Source organism: Nelumbo lutea, chromosome 1 (assembly GCF_056320005.1).
Source record: "Nelumbo lutea isolate HS-2025 chromosome 1, American lotus-T2T, whole genome shotgun sequence".
In the NCBI taxonomy this organism is placed as follows: Eukaryota; Viridiplantae; Streptophyta; class Magnoliopsida; order Proteales; family Nelumbonaceae; genus Nelumbo; species Nelumbo lutea.
In genome coordinates, this window is record NC_142684.1 from 100,913,040 (window position 1) to 100,940,957 (window position 27,918).

The 27,918-nt window shown below is 38.0% G+C and overlaps 1 protein-coding gene across 3 annotated transcripts in view; it reads right to left on the reverse strand.

Annotated features, from left to right (window-relative positions):
* LOC148876434 (uncharacterized) overlaps nucleotides 1–24,360 on the reverse strand; it is an 83,391-nt gene extending 59,031 nt beyond the window's left edge. For 2 of the 3 annotated variants that reach the window (XM_088966824.1, XM_088966825.1), the window contains exons 1-9: nucleotides 23,923–24,327; nucleotides 12,026–12,135; nucleotides 10,214–10,379; nucleotides 10,014–10,114; nucleotides 9,811–9,883; nucleotides 9,550–9,685; nucleotides 4,676–4,836; nucleotides 3,717–3,841; nucleotides 3,531–3,630 (exon numbers count right to left, since the gene is read on the reverse strand). In XM_088966824.1, the coding sequence (XP_088822950.1) occupies nucleotides 3,531–3,630; nucleotides 3,717–3,841; nucleotides 4,676–4,836; nucleotides 9,550–9,685; nucleotides 9,811–9,883; nucleotides 10,014–10,114; nucleotides 10,214–10,379; nucleotides 12,026–12,135; nucleotides 23,923–24,055 (1,105 nt within the window). In that variant the 5' untranslated portion in view covers nucleotides 24,056–24,327. Of the gene's footprint in view, nucleotides 1–3,530; nucleotides 3,631–3,716; nucleotides 3,842–4,675; nucleotides 4,837–9,549; nucleotides 9,686–9,810; nucleotides 9,884–10,013; nucleotides 10,115–10,213; nucleotides 10,380–12,025; nucleotides 12,136–23,922 lie in introns of all 3 variants that reach the window. The other variant, XM_088966823.1, reaches the window with a different exon arrangement.
* Between the last annotated feature and the right edge of the window lie 3,558 nt (nucleotides 24,361–27,918).

Below are 27,918 nucleotides of genomic sequence, written 5' to 3' on the forward strand. Positions count from 1 at the left end.
GGTTCCCATCCATGAAAGTAGGGTAGGCTCTTAAAGAAGGTAAGATCTAGAACTATGAAGGCCATATGAAGAATAGGGTCATAGCATTTATAACCCTTTTGAGTATGGGAATAACCAAGAAACACACACCAAACTGCTCAAAAATCAAGTTTGTCATGGCTTGGACCCAATTTTAAACAAAGAATACACAACCAAAAACATAAGAGTGAATGGTGTCTAGAAGGGAATGATACAAAGAAAGGGGTCTGGCCACCAAGAATCGTAGAAGGCATTCAGTTTATATGAAAATAGGAAGTGAGAACAGCATCACTCTCTAATAGATTTTGGGAATAGACATCTAAAGCAATAAGGCTCAAGTAGTCTCTATTGCATTCGTTCAACTACACCATTTTTCTGAGATGTATAAGTACATTAAGACTACTGAATGATACCACAAGAATCAAAATACAATTAAAAGCTACTGTGGAAACATTGTTTATAATTATTAGAACGAAAAACTTTAATGCACATGCCAAATTAATTTCTTACCTTAGCATGGAAAGAGAAAAACAGAATACAACTTTGAATGATCTTTCATTAAATACATTCATGTCATTCTTGAATAGTCATCAATGAAAGTTACAAAATATCTGAAACCATTATACAATGGCACACGACTGGGACCCCAAATATCAGAATGAACAAGTGCAAAAGGATTCATAACTCTATTATCTTTTATAGGAACAACATGCACTCTTTGATGTTTACTAAGCTCACATGACTCACATTCTAACTGAGTAACTGACTCTCAACTAAGGACCAATTACTTCAAAACATGAATGGAGGGATGACCAAACGATAATGCCACTAATGGGGAGAGTGAAGATCTCTTTGTAAACCATTGTCATCCAGGTAGTACAGCCCTCCAACTTCACAACCTCCACCAATCATCTTCACCATAATATCCTAGAAAACATGATGAGGGAGGAAAAAGGTTATAGAACAATTAAGTGTTTGAGTCATCTTACTAATAGACAAAAGACTGAAAGGAAACTTAGCAACATAAAACACAGATGCCAAATGAAGACTGCAACCACCCACACCCTTTATGAAACTACCATGCACATTTGCTTTTACTAGACCAGACCATAGTTTTCAAGCCATCTAGGCGATTCTGGGTGACATTGGGGCGCCTAGGTGATAAAAAAGTTTATAATATAAAAATCTAACTTTTGGCTAGTTCCCTAGTTGCATATACCATTCAGCATGTATATTAATTGAAAAAATAGCAATTCTCTTTATTAAGAACATTAAATTTCCTCTAAAAATTCCGCAAATTAGCAGCTAAAGAAGGTTAACTTTATATGATAAATATTCAGGATAGAAAGTAAAATAAAAAAAACAGGGATGGAGTTTTTTTTTTATTTAATTAGAGAGAGAATAGAAAAAAGCAGAACCTCTTTATAATTCTATTCTTTCCTTCCTCTCCTTTCTTTCTTTCTTTTTCTCTCCTCAAAACCCTTTGATCTTTTAAATTTCAATAGTAAAACATTAAAACAAAGTTTATTGATATATATAGCATATAATAAAATGTATTAACACATACATAATAAGATACAACAATATAAATGATATTATAAACGGCACCCACCTTGTCATTTTTGTCGCCTAGGCGGGCGCCTAGTCGCCTACAACGGAGCCTAGTTGCTAAAAGTCAAAGCGTTTGGGCGAGGCGCCTAGGCGACGCCTTGACAACTATGAACCAAACCCAGGCCATTTCCACAAAACTGGAGCATCTTTTTTTACTTTGGCTTGAGCAGAATCTATGGATCCGCAAAGTGAAACTTTCCTCACTTCCTTCCTCATCCTATCAGCACAAAGTTTTGAGCATACAAAACACTGCCTAACATATTTTTGTTTGAGGTATTCTAGGAATTTAGAAACAGTGTAAATCCATAAGGGATGTTCATTTGAATTTTGAAAAATCCAGGTGGTGGGATTAACAGGTTGTAACTAGGTGGCTGCAAAGAGATCAAGAAAGTTCATGAAAGCATAGGCATATATTGAGGTTAAAGACCTGATGACGGACCTGAGAACAAGTGTCAAGTAGGCAAGTTGATCTGTTAACAACCTATCAGATGAACTAGCAAAGAAGGAGATAGCAAGAGAGAAGATGTTTTAGGCTTTAGTACCTCAAGGGTGGACTTGAAATTGATAATCTTACTGGCAGTTAGCTGAGGCTAGTTATCCATTTCAATGTACTTTGTAATTACACATATTCTTCCCTCATAATTAACAAAAGCTTTAACAGTTAATGATAAAAAAAATCCATAAGGTGGGTAAGCATTCTAGATCTTTGGTCAAGAATGTCTTTTCCTTTCTTGGAAATCTGTTGAACAGAAGTAAATAATAAATATCATAATCATTATTTCCCTTTCATTTAGAATGGATAATTCTAGAATAAATGTTTGAGAAAAAAAAAGATGGGAAATTGAGAATTTAGGGACAGAGGTATAAGATATGGATATTCTATTTCACAGAGAACATAGAAAAGAATGAGATGACCATGTCTTCAAAGAAAGGATGGATCACTAAATATGATTTTGACATATTTAGGACAGATTAAAAAATCATCAACTAGGCAATATTTTAAAACCGTTCAATGGGCATAACATTTGGGTATGTTAAAGTCGTCTAAGGAGGGTTATTTACTTATTTTAGTCACTCCTCTTATTTATTAACTTGTGATTTTTCCATTTTGTTTCACTTTAAGTTACATGTCCCATACATAAGTAGGGAGATAATAATCTTTGTATTCTTTGGCTAATCTATATAAAGTTGACGTTGGCTGGTGAGAGATAATTCTCTCCAGTTGAGACCATTGTTTCTCTTCTCTCCTATTCTCCTTCTCTTTCTCTTCTCTTCTCCTCTTTTCCTCTTTTCTTTCCAATCCAGGACTGCAACCAGCCGAACCATTAAAACAGGGTATAAGAGTTGCAACTTTTGGTTTGAGAGTATGTCTTGAAAACCTCCACTACCAAATTGGTGAAATTTTAAATGAAAACAGGCAAGGAGCTTCCTGTGGAAGTTTCTTCTTTGGTAACCTATTGTGACAGATTATGCAACATTTCCAGCATAATTTTACCTATGACTAGAATTATGAATGTCGTTACATAAGGAATCATGAGTTTAACCAAATCATTTCAATAGGATAAACAGAGAAACAGGCATAATCTATAATATTGCAATTCTTTTCCCTACCTGCTAGAGCACATAGAACAAACTTGTTTGGGCAAATGCCTATGATATGATCAAGCATATAGCATTATAATGTACATCATCATTTTTAAAATATTCACATGAAAAAAGCAGAAAATCAATCATGATATCACAGAAAATGAATCATGGTATCACAACCTAACCAGTGCAGCATAGAGGTAAACCATCGTAGTTAAATGTTGAAAAAAAAAAAAACGGATGGCCAGTTACTTTTACAAGTCATTATTAAAATAGTGCTCAACTTTTTCTTCTAGGCATCAATAAATGATCACCTGAGGATCCCCTTGCACTTTGAAGAACACAAAAAAGCTGTTTCCTTCCTTCCCTAGTGTATGCAGCCCTATTTTTCAAATGGCCTCCAGCTGTCACTTTCTGTTAAAAAGATACAACCCTTATTCTTTAGAAATAAGATTCCAAATCATCTCTGATTAAATTATTTGTATAACAGAAAACTTAACTGCAAACAGCAACGCTGCTAAATTCAATTTTGAGTGAACTACCAAATCTTTGATGCGTGGCAAGGGATAAACAGCCTCTCCATCCTGTTGAGAAAGTATTCGTGTAACATCAATTGGTTCAATTCCTGTAGAAATGAAAGGCATCTCTTGATCAAATGTTTAGATAGATGATGGTTCTACTAATGCTTCTTTTCCTGACAAAAGAGGTTTATGGCAAGGAGACCATCTTTCTGATTTTCTTTTTTACTTTGTTGGCTGATGTTCTGAGAAGATTGGTTTGTAGGGCTGCTAGCAAGGGTCTATTGAGAGGACTTAGGCTGGGAAGATGAGGTTATTGCATCTAAGTATATAACCTTCAATTTGCTCCATATAGTTGGGATAAGACTTGGATGATGATTATGAGTATTTTTTTTCTATGAAGGTATTATAGGTATCTAGATATTGAAGGCTCCAATTCAGCTTTTTCAGAGGATTTCAAGTTTAAAGACTAATTGGAGAAGAATCAATTGGAAGGTATTAATTTGGTTCATGTGGAATTGGGTGCCTTTACTGAATTTCAGTTGCAAGATCTTCTCTCTTGAAGTTGCATAGGTAGGTCTACTTTGAGGGGCAACTGAGGAAAGAGTGATTGATAGATATGTTAAGAAGCTTTTGATATGGAAAAAGAACTACATGTCTTTGAGAGAATGTATAACTTTGGTTACATCTACTTTTCCAATCTACATGTACTTAGTTTTCAAGGTGCTGATAAAAGGAAGAAAGACACTAAATAAGGTTGCTAAAGTAATAAAAGAATCATAACAATCACTACCTTGGAACTACTGTTTCCTTGAGAACTGGAAAAGAAAAATAGAGTCTCACTATATATTGTATGTGTTCAACTTTTCATATAAAAAATAGAAAGAATTTTTATTGAGAAAAATAAAAAGTAAGAGTATTTTGATATGAAGTGAGCTAACCAGCAGTTTCAAAAAAATTTGTTTGCATAGGAGGTCTATTTGGATTAACTATAGCTCGTGTTTTCCACACTTGCAGAGTTCCATCTTTGGAAACAATGACAAGAAACCGCAGCATAGGAAGCCATGCGATTGATGTAATTGGCTGCGAACCCACCTGCACTCTGAATTTAAAAATAAAATGTCAAATCCAATAATAAAAACAGAAAAAGGGTACTCAAAGCAAATCATTATATAAACTGAGTGGAAAATAGATTAGAATAACATACCCTAATTACAATGTAAATGCCATCAGATAAAGAACTTCAGAAAGGTAAGTGTCCACTATCATATCTTGGCCTAAAATTTAAGAATGTAAGAAACCAAACCTAATGAGTCCTATCCATTGCCTGCATTCATCACATAGCCCACTAGTACACGCAAATGATATGGGATGGAAAAGGAAACAAGTCCCACCATGGTATACATGGAGGGTATTTGGGAGAGGTCTCCCACTTCAAGCCAAAAACTAGAGAAGCCTTCCACATCAACTTCAACTACTATATAAAGATACTTATCCAACAATCATGTTGTTATTCTATTGTATATTAAAATTAAATTTCAAATACATGTAATTGTATATAAATACTTCATATAAGTCAATACAAAAAAGGAGAAGAGAAGAGAAGATAAGAAGAAGAATGGTGTGTCTTGCAATTGTTCACATCTATACTAATTTAAAAAGCACGAATAGCCTAAAGAATATTTCTGGAATTTTCTAAGGACAAAATTTACGCACATTTAAATTTATTGATAAAAAGTGAGGGCAAATAGGATTATCAATTACTAATATTAAATGAGTTAAAAAGAGCTAATTTTAAGATATTTAATGCATTCAATTCCCTCTTATTAAATCCAACATTTAAGGTATTAACTTGCATTCACCTTCATTGAATTATATATTTCAGGCATTTTTGTTTCTTCTCATCATTAAATTCTATTAATTAAATTCATACATATTAAATTAATAGTTCCAAGCACGAATAGCCTTAAGAATATTTCTGGAATTTTTTGAGGACAAAATATACCCCTCCATATTTAAATTTATTAATAAAAAATGAGAGCAAATAGGGCAATTAGTTATTGATATTAAATGAGTTGAAAAGAGGTTATTTTAAGATATTTAATGCATTCAGTTCCCTCTCATTAAAGCCAACATTTAAGGTCTTAACTTGCATTCACCGTCATTGAATATTTGAATCATATATTTAAAGCATTTTTGTTTCTTCTCATCATTACATTCTATTAACTAAATCCATACATAATAAATTAATAATTCCAATAAGATAAAAACTTATACTTTTAAAATCCACCAAGAAAAAATAGTGTTTTCATCTAGGTGGTCATAAGAAATTAAACAATTTTGGGTCAAATAGGCCAATCCATCTAGAAAAAATAGTGTTTTCATCTAAGTGGTGCCCAAGGCAAAGAACAAAAAGTATGCAGACTAAAGAAATCTTTGTATGGACTAAAACAATCGCAAGAGCTTGGTTCAGCAAGTTTCATCTAATAGTGCAACAGATTGGCTATAAACAGTGTCAGACTGATCATAAATTATTTGTGAAAATAGGAGAAGGAAAGATTGCAGCCTTGATAGTGTATGTTGATGACATAGTAATCGCGGGCGATTGGAAGGTTGAAATCCAAAAGCTAAAGGAGTTTCTAGCCACTCAATTTGAAGTAAAGGATCTAGGTCCCTTGCGGTATTTCCTTGGAATTGAAGTGGCCCACTCACAAAAGGGGATCTTCATTTCTCAAAGGAAATACATCCTAGATCTATTACAGGATTCAAGAAAACTAGGGGTTAATCCAGTTGACTCTCCCGTTGATCCAAACCACAGATTAGGTGATTGTTGTGGTGAGACTATCAAGGATGTGAAACAATTCCCGACACTTGTAGGAAGGCTCCTATAGTTGTCCATGACCCGGCCAAACATTGCTTATAGATTAGGTGATTGTTGTGGTGAGACTATCAAGGATGTGAAACAATTCCCGACACTTGTAGGAAGGCTCCTATAGTTGTCCATGACCCGGCCAAACATTGCTTATGCCATGGGTGTTCTTAGTCAATTCATGCATGCCCCTAAGACCACACACTTAGAGGTAACCAAGAGAATACTCAAGTACCTAAAGAAGTTTCCAGGAGCTGATTTACCATTCCAAAAGAATGGGCAATTGAAGGTTGAAGTGTATATAGATGTTGATTGGGTTGGATCAGTTAATGTCAAAAAGTCCACAAGTGGGTATTGTACATTTATGGGAGGCAACCTAGTTACATGGAGAAGCAATAAACAAACTGTAGTGGCTAGGTCTAATGCTAAAGCCAAGTATAGAGCAATGTCCCATGGAGTAGCTGAGGTTATGTGAATAAAGAATTTGTTGAGTGAGCTAGGTTTTCCAGTTGATAGATCCATGCCTTGTATTGTGACAATAAGGCTGCCATTAACATTGCAGCCAACCCTATTCTTCATGCTAGAACTAAACAAATTGAGGTTGACGAACACTTATCAGGGATAAACTTGTTAATGGGGAAGTGTGCACTCTGTATGTTAATTCCAAGGAGCAACTTGTAAACAATTTTACAAAGGGTCTACATCACTTGCGGCACAATGACTTCTGTGACAAGTTGGGCATGATTGAGGGGGAGTGTTAAAACTATTAAAAACTTCAGTTTAGTGTTGCAGGGACACATGTAATTTTTCCTTTATTTTTATTATATTTTGATCACCCTAATATAAATATAGAAGTTGGTACTGCCAGCCCAAGTTGACGAACACTTATCAGGGATAAACTTGTTAATGGGGAAGTGTGCACTCTGTATGTTAATTTCAAGGAGCAACTTGTAAACAATTTTACAAAGGGTCTACATCACTTGCGGCACAATGACTTCTGTGACAAGTTGGGCATGATTGAGGGGGAGTGTTAAAACTATTAAAAACTGCAGTTTAGTGTTGCAGGGACACATGTAATTTTTCCATTATTTTTATTATATTTTGATCACCCTAATATAAATATAGAAGTTCGTACTGCCAGCCCAAGTTTTGACTCCAAATATTTTTCACTCTTCTCTATGTTCTGACTTTCTACTGGTTTTTTACCAAGAAAACAGTTTCTATAATATAATTCGTCATATGAATGATATCCTATGTCTGTTGGCCATCAAGAATTTGCTTTCTATACATTAGTTAACTAGAGACAATAATGTCTCTATTGAATTCTTCCTCACTTCTTTGTGATTTTTTTTTTTTGATAAATGAGTGGTATTTTTAAGCATAGAATAGAAAAGGTGTACAGTCATCCTAAAAGGAGGCACGAGATGTTACCTCCCCTTAAAGCTAAGCAATTAAGCACACACACTATCATGAATTACAATTATAAGGTAGCCCAGAACAGATCATCCCTTGATAACCCTTGTTTAGCCAAAGAGTCAGCCATGGCATTTGCCAATCTGCTGACCCACTGAAAATGAATTGACATATTCCTTGTAAGCCAATGAACTTTCTTCAGAAGATCCCTGTAACCCCAATGTGCTACTTCTGGTTTTGACAGCCAGCCCACTACCACTTTGGAGTCCCCTTTCAACTATCAACTTAGGTTCTCTACTACAAGCTGGCTAGCAACTTGTATTCCTCGTACCACAGCTAGTATCTCAGCCCTTGTAGAGTCACCAATTCCCACTGAGGCACTGACTTCTTTGTGATTAATGACCAAACAATGGGAAGTCGCCTTGTTTGATGCCAGAGTAATTATGGACTTTATGAACTTCAAGTCGATAGCTTATGTTGGAGAAAGAACGACTATCTTGGGATGGCACAGTAGATTATGTCATCCTAACACGAAGTCGATTCATCACATTATGTTTCATTGTAATCTTTCAATTTCTACAAATAAGTCAATTTCTTCTGTTTGTAATGCTTTTCAGAAAGGAAAGATGCATTGTCTTTCATTGTCATCTTCTTCTTCTATTAGTAATGGTCCTCTTGATTTGATATTTGCTGATGTGTCGGGCCTAGCCCCTTTTTCCTCCTTGAATGGCTTTCATTACTATGTGTTGTTTCTTGATCATTTCAGCAAATACATATGACTTTTCCTCTCCGTCTTAAATTTGAGCTTGCATCAGTTTTTCTTGATTTTAATCAATCAGTTGAAACCTACTTTAGTAAGAATATTATATCACTTCAAACATATGGAGGTGATGAATTCCAAACTCTATTAAGATCCTTCATTCTCATGGCACTATGCATAGGGCCTCATATCCTCATACACATGAACAAAATGGAGCACCTGAACAGCACCACTGGCATGTGATCAAGACTGGTCTTGTGCTATTATCTGGCGCATCTTCTCCACCCACATTCTGGGATGACACCTTCAAGACAGCAGTCTATCTCATAATAGACTACTAATTGCTCACCTACATAATACATCTTATCAACAGCTTTTTAACACTGATCTTGACTACTTGTTTATCAAGCAATTTGGCAGTGCATGCTATCCTTGGCTTGAATGATTGGTTTAACCATTTATTGAGTCTATCTAGGCCATTGCCTATGCTAATCAATATGATAGACCAGCACTAGCATATTATTAAATACTATCTTTGAAGTTTTTAAGCTCCAATTTAATTCCCTTTGAGATGTGGACAACTTTCTCAGCCATTCTATAATTACTGTAGAGCAAATGTACAGTAGTGCTTACGTGCACAAACACGCAGAGTAATATTATTGACTAAGCAAAAGATGGTAACATGGACATAAATGAAAAAAAAAAATCTCATAATATCCTCAAAAAAAAGCAGAAAACTAGAGAGCTATTAAACCTAACCACAAGCAACTTACATTCCAATCATACTTGGTTTCTCATTCGATACATCCCATGCCAAAAGTGTACCCCGTCTATCACCAACAAATACCCACTCCAAGGTTGGATGAAAGGCAAATGCACCAGCACCAATGAGCTTAATAGTAGTATCAACTGCATCAGAGGAATGAAAGGAATTTTATTTATTGGAGATAACTACAGAAATTCAACAGAAAGAGCCTTAAAATGGAATAAAATAATTTGATAGTATATAAAATAAATTGTTAAGCCCATCATACGTTGTAGTGTATAATGAACAGCATAAGTATAAACGTTGTAAGCTCTAATCAAACCTTCAGCATATGCTACATACTGAAACCAACAAGGAAAATTGTCAAAACCTCTCCCAAAGGAAAAGATCAAGCATAATGAACCACACAGTCCATATTTATTGTCCGATAGAAGAAAATTAAAATTATTCAAGTCAGACTAAGCATTTTACCAGAACAGGTAGGCGAGGATGACAAGCAAGATTGATGATAGGCTTTTTCAGATCTGTCTTTATCTTTGTCGGTGCCTTTCCACCTTCAACAGTTCCAACAACTTCAAGCAGCCCAGCAAGCTCAAGATTTATAAACAATTATAGGCCATAATCAATCGCAAAAGAGAAAATTGATAAGTAAGGAACTGAAGACAAGAAACCTGTTACACTCATCCGTTTGTGGAAACCAAAAAATACAACCGGTTGGAGAGGTGTTAATGCAAGATGGACCTCGGTATCAGAAGAAACTTGTTCCATCTTCTTTTCAGGTGAATACAACACACAAGTTTGCTCAGTGTCAAAGTCACAGGACTGGATTGTACAATCCTATAAAATAAAGAGAACTTAGTTACAGATAGGCATAAAAGCTCATCCTGAACATACACACGCACACAGATTCCACTCCCTATTCTCTATATGGAAAATTCATTTGGAGCTCAAAATGACCCTACAGATTCCTCTCTCTCTCTCTATTCTCTATTGTGGATCAAATTTGAGCCAAAAACACTTGCCACATTGCCAGAATAGACCCTTCTTTTAGTAAATGTAATATTAAAATATTGAAAGTTACAAATAGCTTGAAGGAAGTTGCAGACTCAGCTCCTAGTAGAGTTGTTTCCCATCCTTTGTGGACTCCAATTTCAAGTTTCCTTAAATTGAACTTTGATGGCAGTAGTGAAGGTAACCCTGGGCCTTCAGGGATTGGAGGGGTTTTCAGAAATGAGGATGGTGTAGTCACTGCTTTGTTTTCAGGACAAGAATGAGAAGGGGACTCACTCCAAGCTGAAATCTTGGCAGTCTTGGAAGGCGCAAAAGGGGACAAGGAACTAAATATTAGTAGATTGGTCATTGAAGGTGACTCAAAAGTGGTGATAGGATGGCTTAAAAAGAAGGATAATAGTATGTGGTCTTACATTAATGAACAGAGATAGTTCAAATGGTTGACTCAGGGGATGGAAGTGAGACTGTAGTGGGTCAAAAGGTGTGCTAATTCCTTTGCAGATGCACTGCCCAAACAAGGGGTGGGAAGAAATCATTTGTTTTGGGCTTTGTTGTAACTTTTAGTTTTTCAGTTTTGGGGAGAGTTAAGACAGTTTACCTCTCCCCATCTCTGTAATTCCCTAGTCTTCCATTTAATGAAAAGGTTTGTTATTGATCAAAAAAAATTGAAAGTTACAACAAATTATGACTTGGGGAAAACAATAATCCAATATGGGGTATAGGTTGGACAATTGCCCAATCCAAATGGTTACCTACTTGGTGGATTATTGAGATTGAGCACATCCTCCCTCCATATGGCAGAAATTCAGTAGGTCATGTGGGGCGCTTCCAAACATGAACCAACCTATTTCTGTAATTCCATGAGGGATGTTGTGGCCAATTCAGCTCAACCATGGAGCCACCTTGTATTGGTGGTTATATACAACTATTAACTATTCAGAGTTTTAATTTTTTAATTGAAATTTACTTTATCCAAGTGGACTTATTTTCCAGACATAGCAGTGTTTTGGACCAAAAATGTTTTTCCATGAACAGAAGATGGGGAGTGGAACTCAGAGACTCCTCTTGAACCCCAAACTAACTTGCCACATGTTAGAGTCGTTGGTCATTTACAGAAGCTCATTAAATGACCCGATTAGCAAACCCACTCTCTATACTTCTATATACACGTATTTGAAATCCAAATTTTCAAAGTTGGTGCTAACAAGGCATAGAAATAAAGAAAATAGGCACTTCACTAATTAAAAAAGAGGCCGCAACCCAATATTAATCCCAGATATCCAGGGTCTTGGGAGGGTTGGACTGGATACAGATTTAACCTCCAGCATTTCAACCAGAAAACACTTGATCAAACAAGTTTCCACACCAGAGTTTTGAAAGGAAAAACTCTTATTCCCTCTTGACTTATTTAGGAATATAAGATAATAGAAAACCAAGTGGAAGGTAAATGAAAATCTGTAAAGAAGAAGAACCTCAAGAACAGCAATCACAGCATGCCCACCAGTGGGACTGTATGACATACGTATAACAGGAGCACCAATATCAATAGAAGAGATCTTGCTTCCTGTAAGTGCATCAAATTCTGCACGTACAAATATTGAGAGATATTAGATAGCAAATCAAATCTGGAAAAATGGACATTAGTCAAGAAATGAACCATACAAGCAGCATTAAATGTTTATAAAAGAAATTAGGAAAAAGAATTCTGGAAAAGAAAGCCCCATAAATAGATCAAATATCCTTGAAAAAAAGATTAATTGAATGATAATAGACTACTCATTGAGGGGGACACAAATCTGGAGACTGAGTGGCTAAGGAATAGTTGTAGATCCCACCTGTAATAATCTGAAATAAAATAGAAAATAGAAAATAGAAAAAAAGAATAATATTGGAAAGATGGAGAGAGAGAGAGATGAGAGAGAGAAAGAGAAGAGAAGAGAAGAGAGAAAAGAGGAGAAGAGGAAGATATGATTGAGAGACAAGCAAAAAAAACTATTCTGGCTGCCACCAGTTTAGTTATTTATATTAACTTAATATAAAAGGAATGGGAGATTACAAGTATGCCCCTGGTGGCACTCCCTAGTAACAAACTAATAAAAAAGAAAGAAACTAACTGGCTGACAGCATCGTAGGCTGACAGCACACTAACAGCAACTGTAAAATAACAATTAAATAAGCCTCACAACACTCCCCATCAAGTTGGGCTGAATATGTCTATCATGCCCAGCTTGTCACATAACTCATTGTGTCGCGAGTATGGAAGTCCTTTTGTGAGGACATCAGCGAGTTGTTCCTTGGAGTTGACATAAGGGATGCAAATTTCTCTTTTTTCCAATTTTTCCCTTATGAAGTGTTTGTCCACCTCAATGTGCTTGGTCCTCTCATGTAGGACAGGGTTGCTGGCGATGTTTATGGCTGCCTTATTATCACAATAAAGAGACATAGGATTATGAACAACAACTCCAAGCTCCCCTAGAAGATTTTTTAGCCAAAGGACTTCAGCCACCCCATGTGCCATAGCTCTATATTCAGATTCAGCACTTGACCTTGCTTCCACACTTTGTTTCTTGCTTTTCCAGGTCACTAGGTTTGCTCCCACAAATGTGCAATACCCACTTGTGGACTTTCTATCATCCACGGCACTTGCCCAGTCAGCATCTGTAAAAACTTTCACCTTTAGGTGATTATGTTTACTGAATAGTAGACCTGTTTCGGGATACTTTTTTAAGTATCTAAGAACTCTCTCTACTGCCTCCATGTGTGGTTTCTTAGGAGAGTGCATGAACTGGCTTAAAACCCCAACTAAATAGGCAATGTCTGGACGGGTCATGGACAAATAAATCAACTTTTCCACTAACCTTTGGAACTGTTTCACATCTTTCAGAGGTTCACTATCACAGTCACCCAACTTGTAATCAACATCCATGGGAGTATTTGCTGGCCTTGCTCCTAATTTGTCTATGTCTTGTAATAGATCAAGGGTGTATTTCCTTTGAGAAATGAAGATGCCTCTTTCTAAGCGGGCGACTTCAATTCCTAGGAAATACTTTAGGGGACCTAAATCTTTCACTTCAAATTTAGATGCAAGGAATTGTTTCAATTTTTGTATTTCTGAATTCCAATTTCCTATAATGATGATATCATCCACATACACTATCAATACAGCAACCTGTTCCTGACATCTCTTCAAAAAGAGTGTGTGATCAGACTGACATTGTTTGAAGCCTACCTACTAAACTGCCATGTGAAACTTACTGAACCAAGCTCTGGGAGATTGTTTTAAACCATAAAGAGACTTTCTCAGCTTGCACACCTTATTTTCACTTCCCTTGGCACAGAATCCAAGGGGTTGAACCATGTATACTTCCTCCTCTAAGTCACCATTTAAAAAGCATTCTTTATGTCCAGTTGATGCAATTCCCAGTCAAGGTTAACAACTAATGACAGGAGGACCCTAATTGAGTTCATCTTAGCTACTGGAACAAAAGTTGCATCATAGTCAACCCCGTACACTTGAGTGTACCCTTTGGCTACTAATCTTGCTTTGTACCTTTCAACTATCCCGCCTGCCTTGTGTTTAACTGTAAACACCCACTTACACCCCACTAGGTCTTTCCTCCTTGGAAGATCCACTAATTCCCAAGTTTGATTTTTATGAAAGGCATTAATCTCCTCCTTTATAGCATCTGTCCATTCAAGGCATTTTAAGGCTTCTGCAACATTTCTGGGAATAGGGATGCAATGAACTACAGATAGAAGGCTCAGTATGAGGGGGAAATGTGACCATAGGAGACATACTGGGTAATGGGGTGTTTGGTAGTGCATGACCTGACTCCCTTTCTTTGAGCAATAGGAATGTCAAGGTCATCCACAGTAGGAGTAGGAGTATCAGTAGGTGCAATAAGGTTTGGACTTACTCCTGGGAGTCTAACAGTGTCGGTTGCCCAATGTTTGGTTGCTCCACATCTCTATCACATTGCTGATCTCTACGGCGTGCCCGTTGGAGGACACAAAAGGGAGCAAGGTCCGGAATAGAAGGAAGAGAGACTTGGCGGACCTGAACCTGCTTCTCCTCTTCTACACTACTACTCTCCCCCTGAGGAGAAGCAGGGAATAATGGTTCAAACTCAAAGAATGACACATCCATAAACACAAAAAACTTATGACTAACGGGATCAAAGCACCAATACCCTTTTTGAGATGAGGGATACCCCAGAAAGATACAAGGAATGGACCAAGGGTTTAACTTACCTCGAGACGGAGACAAATGGACAAAGGCATGACAACCAAAAACTCTCATGGGAATAGAAAATAAAGGGGACTGAGGGAACAACAACTGATGAGGGGCCATGTAGTTCAGCACTTTGTGTTGTTTGATCGGAATATTTTGATGCAAGTATCAAATTGGGTAAGTACAAATTCATGGAATTGCTTCACAAGTTTGGGTACTTCAGCATGAGAACGCATAAGGTGAAGCCAAGTATAAGGAGAAAAGTCACCAATAAATAGAATAAAGCATTTATAACCACCCATGCATGGTAAATGGTATGGCCCCCACACATCAAAGTAAACAATATGAAACGGAACTTGTAAATCTTTTATTACTTGTAGAATAAGAGTTTCTACCCCAAAATCTTGTAGGGACATGTGACACAAACAGGATACTTCTTGCAACTTCAACAAAAAGTCAGTTTTTTCTTTTAGCAACTCCATTATGTTCTAGAGTCTTAACACAGGAACTTTGGTGAATAACCCCTAAATCAGTGAGATAACATGTTAGGTTTTTCTCAAAATATTCTTTTGCATTGTTGAATCTGAAAATTTTTATTCTAATACCAAATTAGGTTAGAACAAATTCATGGAACTGCCTCACAAGTCTGGGAACTTCATCACGGGACTTCATCAAAAATATCCAACTATATCGTGAAAATTCATCAATGAACAAGATAAGATATTTTTAGCCACCCATAGAGGGTAAGTGGTAAGGCCCCCACACATCAGAGTGCACAATATGGAATAGAGAAGAAGATCTTTTATTACTTAAAGGGTAACTGCTTCTTCAATGTTTTGACAACTCACAATGAAGACTTGACAAATTAATTCCCTAAATAGTTCTAGGAATAAATGACCCAATGCAATAAAACAAAGATGACCCAAACAAAAATTGGCATAACATGACACAACTGACAAACTCTTAAGATGTAGATCCAAAGGCCAGGCTTTGTCTAGGAGTATCTAGCAGATATATTCCATTCGCCTCATGGCCACTCCCAATCACTTTCTGAGACTCTAGATCCTGAAAAACACAGTAGGAAGGAAAAAGTTACATTGTAATTCAAAGACTTAGTTAGGCTACTTACAGATAACAAATTTGTATTTAGTTTGGGTACATGAAGAGCAGAAGGAAGTAATAGAGAGTCTGTAGCCTTGATGGTTCCCTTGACAGAGATAGGAGCAAAATCATAAAGAAATAAACAAGGTGGAAAGACTGGTCATATGGTTAGAAGCACCATAATCAATAATCCAAGGGATCCTACGATTATCTAAAATAGTTGTATGATTGGCAAAAGCCCATATACCTGAATGAGCAAATGCAAAAGATGTTGAATTTCCCGAAGAGTTGGAAGAAGAGGCAACACTCTCTAAGTGACTGATCATCCTTCCATACTTCTCATACTCTGCCTTCACAATTGCTAACTGTCCTCTCTTCGGTTAGGCATCTGTCATTATCTGGACCAGCAGCAATATTGGCGTTTCCTGTCTTCATATTATCAGTCTTCTTTTGGAAACGAAAGGAAAGAAGCTCCGGATGCAGTTTCCAGCACTTGTCTTTTGTATGCTTTGGTTTCTTACAGTACTCACAAATAACTTCCTTCTCACCTGAACCACCTAGACTTCTTGTAGTTCCCTTAGGTTTCAACCCCATGTTAGCAAAGTGGTCATTTAGACCAGCCCCTTGAACCTAGACTAGTCTCTTGCTTTCTTTACTACTTGCCAAGGCATAGGCTTGAGACAATGAAACACTATCATTGGATAAGATGTTCTATTTTGTGATGTCATACTCAGGATTCAACCCAGTCAAAAGTTCAAGCACCCTGCTTCTGTCAACTAGTTTTCTGTAGGTTTCAACATCATTAGTACTTTCCCAGGCAACAGTTTCCATCAAGTCAATTTCTTTCCAAAGGGATTTCAGCATTGAGAAATAAACAGCCAAAGGTCTCTCCCCCTGCCTTAAATTTTTCACATCACTCCTCGGCTTGTATGCCCTAACTACATTCAATTTTTGAGAATAGGTTTCAGCAACACTGTCCCATATTTCCTTCGTTGAATTCATCCACAAATAGTGTTGACTGATTTGAGGTTGCATTGAATTTACCAACCATCTAATTATAGTGTAATTTTCTTGCATCCATTTTTCATAGGACGGATCGTCTTCTGAGGGAGCCTCCTTGCTCTCGGAGATATAATCCACTTGCCTTTACTACAGACATGAATTTTTACTGATTGTGACCATGGCAAATAATTGGTTCCATCTACTGTGGTCACAGCCAGTAGAGAGTCAACAGAGAACCCTAGAACCTGTCCGGATTCAGCAACATGCTTGTTTTCAACCTCCGAAGGATCCATCTTCTCAAAACACTCCAAAAATAACTTCTAACAACTTCAATTAACAATCAATGAAAATAGGAAAAAATGTGTTGTGAATCAACCTCTATGTAGCCGTACCTATTAACTACATCACCAGAAACCCAGGAGAAATAGAGAAAACCTAGTCGCACCTTATAGACTTCACAGAACACCAAGCAACTTGAATCGATCTTCAAGATGAAGTACAAGAAGTTTTTCAATCACTAAGCGCCTAGGTCAAACTCCCTATGGGGCCTGCAAGCAAACTTCTCTAGTTAATTAGGGTTTCGGGCAACACACTTGATATTGTCAAAGTGACGACAAGGATAGCCTCCTTCTCTCCAAAAAACCACTAACAACTAGGTTGGAACAATTTTCTTTAACTATTCATTCGATTCAGTTCTCCATACACACTGTGTATGGGAAAAAAGAGGAGAAAAGAGAAAAAAGAAGAGCCTGCTCAATACCAAGAAGAAAAACAACCTTCTAAAATAAACGGACTGTTTGAAAAGGTGCAAATAAGTGATAGAGAACAGCAGAAACAGAGAATCAAGAAGAGAGAAGAGGAAGAAGAAGGTGGCGGCAATAAGGGTTTTGAGAGAGATTTTCGAATCTAATCTCCTCTTACACCCTAATTCCTTTTCATGAACTTAATTTCAATAGTTTACCGAGAGGCCTTTAACTGGGCGAATAATTGTAAAAAAGACATAACATAAGAAAGGCCCATTACAGCAAAGAACATAAAGAAAAGAAATAAGAAAACAGTCTATGGGCCATTAGGTCCATCTTCTCTATAGTTTCCCTTGCCAGATATAGGAGCAAGAAATCCATCAGCAAGGGAGATCTTGTCTCAACTAGACAAAAGTTGGTAAGTATAAAATAAATGGGACACATTAGTCATATTGTCATAGGCACCATAATCAATTATCCAAGAGATCCTACAATTACTTGAGATAGAAGCATGGTTCGCAATACACAAATACCTGAATGAGCATAGGCAAAAGAGGAACCATTTCTTAAAGATGTACTAGTTGCAGTAGCAGACTCTAAGTGGCTAATGAGTCATCCATATTCTCATACTCTACTTTAGTAGTTACAAATTGTTCTTCCACTAATTTCTCATCATTGGAAGCTTTCTCAACCTCAAGAGAGGTGGATTTGGCATTGCCACTCTTCCCAGTTTCACTCTTCTTACCATTATTGTTGTTCTTGAATCAAGGAGGTATAAGCTCTGGATGTAGCTTCTAGCAAGGTATCCTTCATGTGCTTAGGTTACTTGCAATACTCACATACTACATCTTTCTTCTCAGTACCAACCCTTAGTTCCATCCTAGTATTGACAAATTGATCCGTTGAGACTTCTGTAACCTGTACCTATCCCCGACTCTGCTCAACCATGGCATAAGCTTGGGATAAGGTCACTTTATCTTTTGCTAGAATATTTTGTCTGACAATATCATACTCGGGATTGAGTCCAATGCAAAACTCAAACACTTGATTCCTCTCCAATAACTTCCTATGAGTCTCAACATCTTTAGTACACCCCTACACAACAATCTCCAAGTCAATCTCCTGCCAAAGAGATTTCAGCATAGAAAAGTAAACAACCAAAGGTTTCTCCCACTGTCTTAAATTTTTACATCATTCTTCAACTTGTAGTCCCTAACAACATTCAACTTCTAGGAATAGGTCTCTGTAACACTGTCTCATACCTCTCTTGTAGCTTCCATCCACAAATAATGATGACTAATATGAGGTTTCATGGAATTCACTAACCAGCCTACTATCGTGTAGTTCTTCTGCATCCACCTCTCATAGGTAGAATCATCCTCCGCAAGTTTCTTCTTGGCCGTAGTGATTTACCCCAATTCCCCTCTACTACATACCAGTGTTTTAAAAGGTGTGGGAGGCGTATGCTTGGAGGAGAGGCGCTTACAAAACACCCTGAGGCGTATGCTAGAGGCGCTGACACCTCTAAGACGTACGCCCCATGTGCTTTTTTCATGAGGCGTGCTAGAGGCATACACCTCATGTGCCTTATGCACACCTCATATAAAAAGACAGGAAAAAAAAGAAAAGAGAAAATAAGTAAAGGAAAGGAAAATAAAAGAAAGGAAAGGGAAAGGGAAGGGAAGGGAAGGGAAGAAAAGATAAGGGTAAAGAAAGTGGTTTGCCCCTAACCCCTTCGGCTGGGGAGGCTTCACACCCCACCCCCCTTTTCAATGCTGCCCATTCTTTTTTGTTTTTCTTTTGTGTGTGTGTGTGTGTTAGGGGGGTCTTGCTCTGCTTCGGCTGGGAAGGCTTCACCTCCGCTTCGACAAGACCCCTCCTTTTAACTAGTGTTATGCATCTTTATTCTTCTTAATATAAAAGATTTTTATTATAAAAAAAAAAAAAGAAAAAATGAGATCCCCCCTTCCTCTTCTTCCTCCTCCCCTTCCTCTCCCTTCTTCCTCTTAACCCCCCTCCTCTTAAGGAGGCTTACGCCTCTTACGTTCTAAACTACGCCACACACCTCTAGGTAGTGGAATGCCTCGTGTCACGCCTCCGCATTTTAAAATATTGCTACATAAATGAATCTTTATAAACTAATACCATGCCAAAAAATTGGTTCCATCCCACTTCACAGAGGTTACTGCGCTCAACAGAGTCTCCATAGACCCTTCTAGGCCAAACCAGAAATCTATGGAGTGTTTCATCTCACCTCCAGTTTGCTCCATTGATCAAATGGAGACAAACAAAAATCAAAATATGGTGTTACTAGTCAAGATTTACTTCCCTAAGGACAAAATTGCTCTTCAAATGGCCAAAACAGGGATTTCACTAGACCTAGCAAAATGGAAGAAAGGGAGAAAGTCGAGCCACTCCTACCAAAGGCTCCAAAAATCTTCCAACTTGGATTGATCTCAAAGATAATCAGAATGCTTCTATTCTAGCCCCAAGCGTCACTTTCACACTCCCTATATACCCCTTAGTCTAAAAACTCTCTAGTTAGCTAGGTTTTTTGGGAAACACTCCAAGAACCTGCATTGGGCACCAAACAAGCACTACACTCTTCTCCAAAAACCTCCTCTAATTGGGCTGAATACTTGCTAATCAATTAACCAATCAACTCTAGATACAACCTATGTATGGGATTAAAGAGAAGAAAAAGGAAGAAGGTAGGACCACCGCTCTAATACCAAGTTGTAGATTCCATCTGCAATAATCTGAAATAAGATAGAAAATAGAAGAAAAGAAGAAGATTGAAAAGAAGATGGGAGAGAGAGAGAGAGAGAGAGAAACAATAGAGGAAGAAGGTGGAAAAAAGGGAAGAGGGAAGAGAGAAAAGTCGAACTTCTCTCCAGCCCCCACAATTATCTTTTATATCTTTCATTGTAAAAGAGTAACAATTACAAGTATACCCTTAGTAGGGCAGCCAGCACTAAAACACTAATAAAAGAAATAAAACAAGCCCACTAACTAAGAAATAAAACATGGACAGAAATAAATGAAACAATAATGTCCTATGGCTCATTCGGCCTATCATCTCTACAGGAATAATGACACTATGCAGAAACCGGCAGGCCCTTGACCTGACTTTACCAAGCCATTTGTGCAAGAAACTAATGCTAGTTACAATGGCATTGTAGCAGTCCTTATGCAGGATGGAAGGCCAGTTGCTTACCTAAGAAAGACCCTGAGCAAGAGACATCTTAGATTGTCCACTTATGAAAAAAAAAAAATTGGCTCTAGTTATAATTGTCACCATTCACCAAGTGGAGGCATTACTGATATGGAAATCATTTTGTCATTAAGACAGATCACCAAAGTTTAAAATACCTTTTGGAGCAGAAGGTCACTACAGCCCCTGCAACAGAAGTGGTTAATAAAGCTATTGGAGTTAGATTATGAAATCAGCTATAAGAAAGGATCAGAAAATGTAGTTGTCAATGCTCTATCACGAAGGCTAGAGGACGAGACAAGTGGTTATTGTAGCATTTCCACCGTCCTACCTCATTGTCTTTCCAAGCTCATTGACTCTTAGGAAGATGATGAGCAAGCTCAAGAACTAATATCTGCATTGATTATTGATCCCCAAACCAAGCCTGACTTACATCCAAGGTGTACTGAGGTGCAAGGGTAAGCTTTACGTGGGACAGCGAGGAACTATCAAGAATCAAATTATAAAGACTACATGCTTCAGCTGTGTCATTCTGGCATTAATGAAAGCTACCAGAGAGTCAAGTCACTCTTTTACTGGCCTGGAATGAAGAGGGACTTCAAAGAGTATGTTTCAGCCTGTGATATTTGTCAATAATTTAAATCAGAGAATTCCCCTACCCAGGACTATTACAACCCTTGTATATTCCCCAGCAAGCTTAGATTGATAATAGCTATGGATCTCATTGAGGGTCTTCCCAAGTCAAAGGGTAAAGATACCATTTTGGTTGTTGTTGATCGATTTACCAAATTTGGCCACTTTCTCCCTTTGTCTTACCCATATACCACCCACTCCGTGGCCTTGTTATTCATTGATAGCATCTGTAAGTTGCATGGCGTTCTAAGCAGCATTTTTTCTGATAGAGACAAAGTCTTCATCAGTACTTTTTCACAAGAATTATTCAAACTCATGGGAGTTCAACTCAGGATGAGTTCTGCCTATCATCCCCAAACAGATGGGCAGACTGAAAGGCTTAACAGATGCTTGGAAATGTACTTAAGATGTATGTGTGGCCAGAAGCAAAAGACCTTGATACTAAATAGGTGCCATTAGCACAGTGGCGGTACAACTCTAACTTCCATTGTGCTTTTGGCATGCCTCCCTTCCAAGCCTTATTTGGCTACCCTCCTCTATAACTGTCACTGGAACCTTACTTGGTGACTATTGTAGTATTGTACCAGTTGCAAAGGTCTTAGTCTTGCAATGACAGAAGATGGTTCAAATCCTCAAGGAAAGTTTAGCCAAAGCTCAAAATCCAATGAAACAATTAGCTAATGAAAAAAGGTCAGAATGAAGCTTTGAGGTTGGGGATTGGATCTATCTGAAGTTGCAGCTTCAAACAAGCTATTTTTCCTTAAGAAAGATTTTCAAGCTTACCGCAATGTACTATGGGCCTTTCAAAGTACTCCAACAATTTGACTCAGTTGCTTTACAAGCTGGATTTACCTTCCCAGGCTCAAGTACACCCTATATTTCATGCCTCACTACTTAAGAACAAGATTGGTGTTCACATTGTTCCCTTTTCTACCCTGCCATTGGTTGATCCTGAGGGAAATTTCAAGGTGGAACCTGTTGTTTTATTGAAGAGGTGTTTGGTTAAATGAAATAATGTTCCAGTCACCTTGGAAGACTGGTCCTTTATTCAGTCCCATTTTCCTTCTTTTGACCCTTGAGGGCAAGGGTCCTTTTGAGGGGAGGGGAATGTAACAACACTAGGTCAGAATATCAGTGTCTTGTATAAGTTTGCTAGCAGAGTGATTTGAGTCAGTTAGTTGCTATACTACATATTCTTGTATTGGCAGGAAAATCTGTTAGGCTGGTCATATAAAGCTCTTAATAAATAAATGGAAGAGGGGGTTCTATTGTTGCCAAACTTCCCTTCCCCTCTGTTATTCCACCAGTGAGCAGCCAAACACTGTTACGCCAGTCCAGGAGCATAACAGCGAAGCACAAGCCTTGAAATGCACCTCATCCATGCACCTAGACACATGCCTAAGGCACACATTCTCAATCACTGTTCTTTCTATTATACAGTCCTTTAGCAAACCAACCCCAAGCTTTTTGCCTTCAAAGGTTCTCACATTTCTCTCCCTCACAATCCCCATTAAATTGCTGCCCTTGTACAATGCCATAGTATTTTTTTCACCATATTATGTGACATTTTGGAGTGCCAAAATCAAATGGCACACAGATATTTTGTAAACAAAATTTATAACTGGTTGCCCCAAAGAGCAAATCTATGCCCATTTTTATTTCCTCTTTCTTTATGCAATCTTTCTGAGATTATCTTTTTTAGAACATCTGGATTTCTTTCCTAATCAATAAGAATTGGAGTTGTCTTTCGGGGTTGTAAGCACCTCATGTAATCTGCATCTTGAATTTTCTGCAAATTCTTGGAATTCTTGAAACAAGATTTCTCTTAAGATAGTCATGTGACTCTATCATCTTTTTCTATGTTCCTTTAGTTCAGTATCAGTGAGAATACAAGAATCCTGACTCATTTATGAGATACGATAGTTTGGAAGTTTGTTCAAGCCACATTAATTCCACAAAGCATTGCCACCACAACACATGAAAGTTGGGTTATGTTTATCCTATTTTGTATTAATTGCAATAAGTTGCTGTAGCATAATTATTATAGAGTATGCCGCTTACCATTGCCACCACCAACAACCTAATGAAATTGGATTTGTCGCCCTTCCCTTATTCATGGTTGGACTATCTCAAGTACTTTTCAATAGATTGGTGATATCTTAAATCCACCCTCTATCATTAACAAGATCTCTTTCAGGAACAACTTTCGAACTCTGTTATTTCAAAATTATTTGATCGATTTTGGGAGAGTTGTAGCAATCGAAATATTGACGGATGAGATGACCAGATCTCAAGTTTGGGATACCATGACATGATAAGGTCAGACAACAAATTTATTCTCGCAATGTAAATTTCTCCATTTCGGGAAGCGTGACATACCATTCAAAAAATAACAATAGAAAAGAAAAGAACAATGCATTGGAAGCAGAAGCAGAAGTGGCATACCAATTATGTAGTTTCCGATGGCGGCAGCTACGAGCGCCTGAGTGGAATGAAATGCTGCCGCGTGAGGCTGCAAGGGTTTGAGGCCTCGACCGACGCGGCGAAGATCCAGATGCTGGACCGTTGTCCACTCCATTGTTTCTCCTCGATTCCCCGCAACCGAAAAGACCTTTCTTTTCTGCGATAAGTCTTAATTTAATGCGAAGGAAAACAGATGACATCCGACATGGCTATCCTCATTTTAATAAAACTCTCGTTTTTTCTGCTCCTCATGCTGTGTTGAAGCTTTAGCTGGGGAATAGCACTTCAGACGGGTGTGAAGAACAGAGAAATGAAGAGAATATTTCTTCAGAATAAGGTGGCTTGAGAATGGCATGTCCAAGAGGACGAAACTCCGGGGAAAAAGATAAAGAAAGTGAATTAATCCGGTCTGATGCTTCCAAAACAAGCGCGAGGCGGTTACAGAGCCAAAAAGGGGGACACAAGGGGCAATCCGGATCCTCTGCGTTTGGACTCGAAGGCATTTTTGCTTCGCGTACACTAATTTTGGCTTTTGGGTTTGGGACACACTCCGGATCCGGTGCATTTGGACTCGAATCACTCCAAATCCGGTGCGTTTGGAGTCGAAGGGATTTTTCGTTCGAATCCACGTAATTTGAGACAAGTCGAAACGAAAAAACCCTGTTCAGCCACTCAAATGAAAGACGCCTTCGTTCATATCTGGTCTTCTGGATTTCCATAGAAATGAACAAACTGAGAAACCCCAATTCATCCACTCCGATGAAGATGCCTTTCTTTCACTTGGATTTCCATACATAGAAAGGAAGAAACTAGAAATCCCTGTTCATTTGAGATAACTTTGGCTGTTGGTCTATACTGTTGAGAGCGTTTTTTGGATTGGGCAGTTCACCTATTCACGCCCATGTCTTTGTTTCTGGTCAAAATAATTTAATTGGCAATTACTAGTTTACTCATTTTCATGGTAATGTGATATTCTCAAAAATGCCCCCAATAGTCAAAGTTTTTACTTTTTTTGTGGTTTTCTACTATTTCATGCAGATTTGTCTCATAGGGGTTTTTAGATTTTAAGAGCAAAAGAAAAGTTGGTCAAGTGAATCCCATTGATCATGAAATCCATGTTCTTTTTTTCAGATTTATGTGAAGACTATGGAAAGTTTATTTTCCTAGGTACCACTAATTATTTACCTAGGTAAGTGACCCATTTCCGAGGTGGGCAAATAACTTTCCCACATAGGGGAAAGTTGCCAACAATTGGACAGGACAAAAACACCCTTTTAATAATGGATTTTTGTATTGGTAAATGCACTTACCTGAGAAACACTTACCCAGGTAAATAAGTGAAAAGCAAACAAGGCCATAGAATCAGAGGATTGCAAAGTTCTTTCCTTTCTTTTGTTTGTTCTCTTTGTAAAAAACTTAACTTTTCAGAGCTATCAAAGTTAACATTGCATCTTTCATTGTAGAATTGTAGGTACTAAGGTCTCTTTCGTTTCTCGAAAAGTAGGGTTAGGTAAGTTGGCAGGTCCCACACAAAATAATAATCCATGTTTGTTTCCTAATATTAATGGATCCTATGGGACAAAACGATTCCCAAACGATTCATTTACCTAAAAAATAATACTCTCTTCATACTTAAGTAAATTACTTACTCATGAACACCATGAGACAATATTGTCCCTTTAATTATGTTACTTTTTGGATAAATTAGTCATTCTATACCTTTACCTGGGGAATAAAAGAACACTAATAAGTGCTATTAACCAAGTAAGTTTTTCCCAAGAAACAAATGTCCAGATAAATACATTTACCTAGGTAAATCATTTACCAAGATGCAAACTTAACCTAAATATTTATACAAATTGAAGAAGACTATTAATCACCTTGCAAGAGGAGATAAGACATGTTTTCAAGTTAGCAAACAGGTTGTGGATAGGTTGGAAATGAATAGATCTTTTCATGAGCTATTAAAGCTTGGCTCATGAAAAGCTTAATTTGGCTTAATTTAGACCAAGCTTTGAGTCGAGCTCAAGCCCAATATATAGGCTTGTTTGCTAATCCAGCCAAGCTTTGAGCCTAATGAAACTCAAGTCATGAGGCTCACGAGCTTATTGAGCTTAATACATACATACATACATACATACATACATACATACATATATACATGCATATACGTAATTTTTATTATAATATAATATTTTATATGTATAATATTTTTAATTTTTATATGTATAAATTTTAATTTTTACAAAAAGCTTGGCTCATAGTTGAGCTCGATTCGAACTAAGCTAGAACATACTTGATGAGGGCGGATTTGGTCCTCTAGTGACATCGTGACATTGTGTCTCCACAAAACCGCTAGATGACAACTCAGCACGACGCAAGCAGACCTCAGAAGCACAACAAGCACCTCACCCCTATTGTGGACTCCTCAGCCTTACCTCCACAAGACGACCTGTAGATAGATCAAACTACGCCAAGTCGGCATAACAAGTGATCTGCCTCCACCGACCTAGTAATTACTCAGTGGCTTGCGTGATACGACAGGCGAGCTCCTCTTCGATTTCCCCGGGATCACAATGCCATGTCAAAAGAGCTAGCTAGTTATCACCCCGCCCGCTTCGTGCGCAACTAGATAGGCACTACTCGCTTATGCGGAGTTCGTCTCCAAGCATGGAACCACCTCCGAACTAGACGGGTTGGAGATCTCAAATGTGCTTCATTGAGGTCATGGCTTAGCTCTCTAGCTTTCTTGCTATCAAACATCAGTTCACTAACTTAAGCATCAAAGTGATCACCTCGAGTAAAGTAACATGGACACTCTGATCACTTCTCTCTTGCAACTCGACCAAGCGACTTACTCAGTCCGACATCCAAGCTATCTGCCAATAGGGAGCACCGAATTGTGCAACATTAATTAGCGTTGTTTGTGGGAACACGTTACACAAAAGCTGAGTTCTCACATGTCTACTAAAATCTTAACCTAATGGCATCCAGAAGTAACAACCCCATCAACAACGCCAACAACAACAACATACACATTGACAACACTATCGTAGGGGATCAGGACCAGCCCACACAAAATTAGGAGAATCAAATTGTCATGATTGGGCAGTTCACAATTCTCCTGACCCTACTAGGTGTTCCCCCTGTACATAATCTAAACCTTCCTCTACCCATTGTAAATGTGCCTCTTCTAGTGGTCGATCCCTCCCCGGTTCCTGTTGGAATTCATGGCCGCCAGTTCTATGAGCTAGTGCAGTTCATTCATGGGATAGACCTACAAATGAGAACATGGAAGAGTCATTTCGCAGCAATGGCTGGGATGCAACAACGACAACAACAACAACAACATTAACATCAACAACATCACCAACAACACCAAGTTGCTAGTTAAAACGTGAACCAGAACCAACAGCCCGGTGATTAGAACCAAGACCAAGTACTGGATCCACCTCGCTATCACGACGATTTGAGCTAGGTTCTACTATGGAATCAAGTCAACCCAAGACGTCTAAGGCTACTAGCTCCACTGAGGGATTTAGGAGAAGGCATCGTAGATGTTCACACCGCAACGTAGGGAGGACTACCTTACCCCAAATGATAATGAGGAGGCAAAGAAGGAAGAGGAAAAGAAAGAGGTGAGCTAGATCGTTACCTCGTCAGCATAATCAGTGACCTGCACCTTACCATTAGCTGTTGAGAACCTCATGGCCCCATGGCCTAAGGATTTTAAGGTCCCTAGCTTGGAGTCCTACAATGGAACAACCGAATTGGTTGACCACCTTGACAACTTCCAAGCTTTGATGAATCTTCACAGGGCCAATGATGCGAGCCTATGCATGGCTATCAACACCCGATTTTTGCTCGTTCCGCCACCAGAACCTCCAATTTACCCCAAACACCCAATCAAATCCATATAACCTCTCCAAAATACCCTAAAATCCTGACTTTTAGCCCTAAAGTCCTTAAATCCATTGT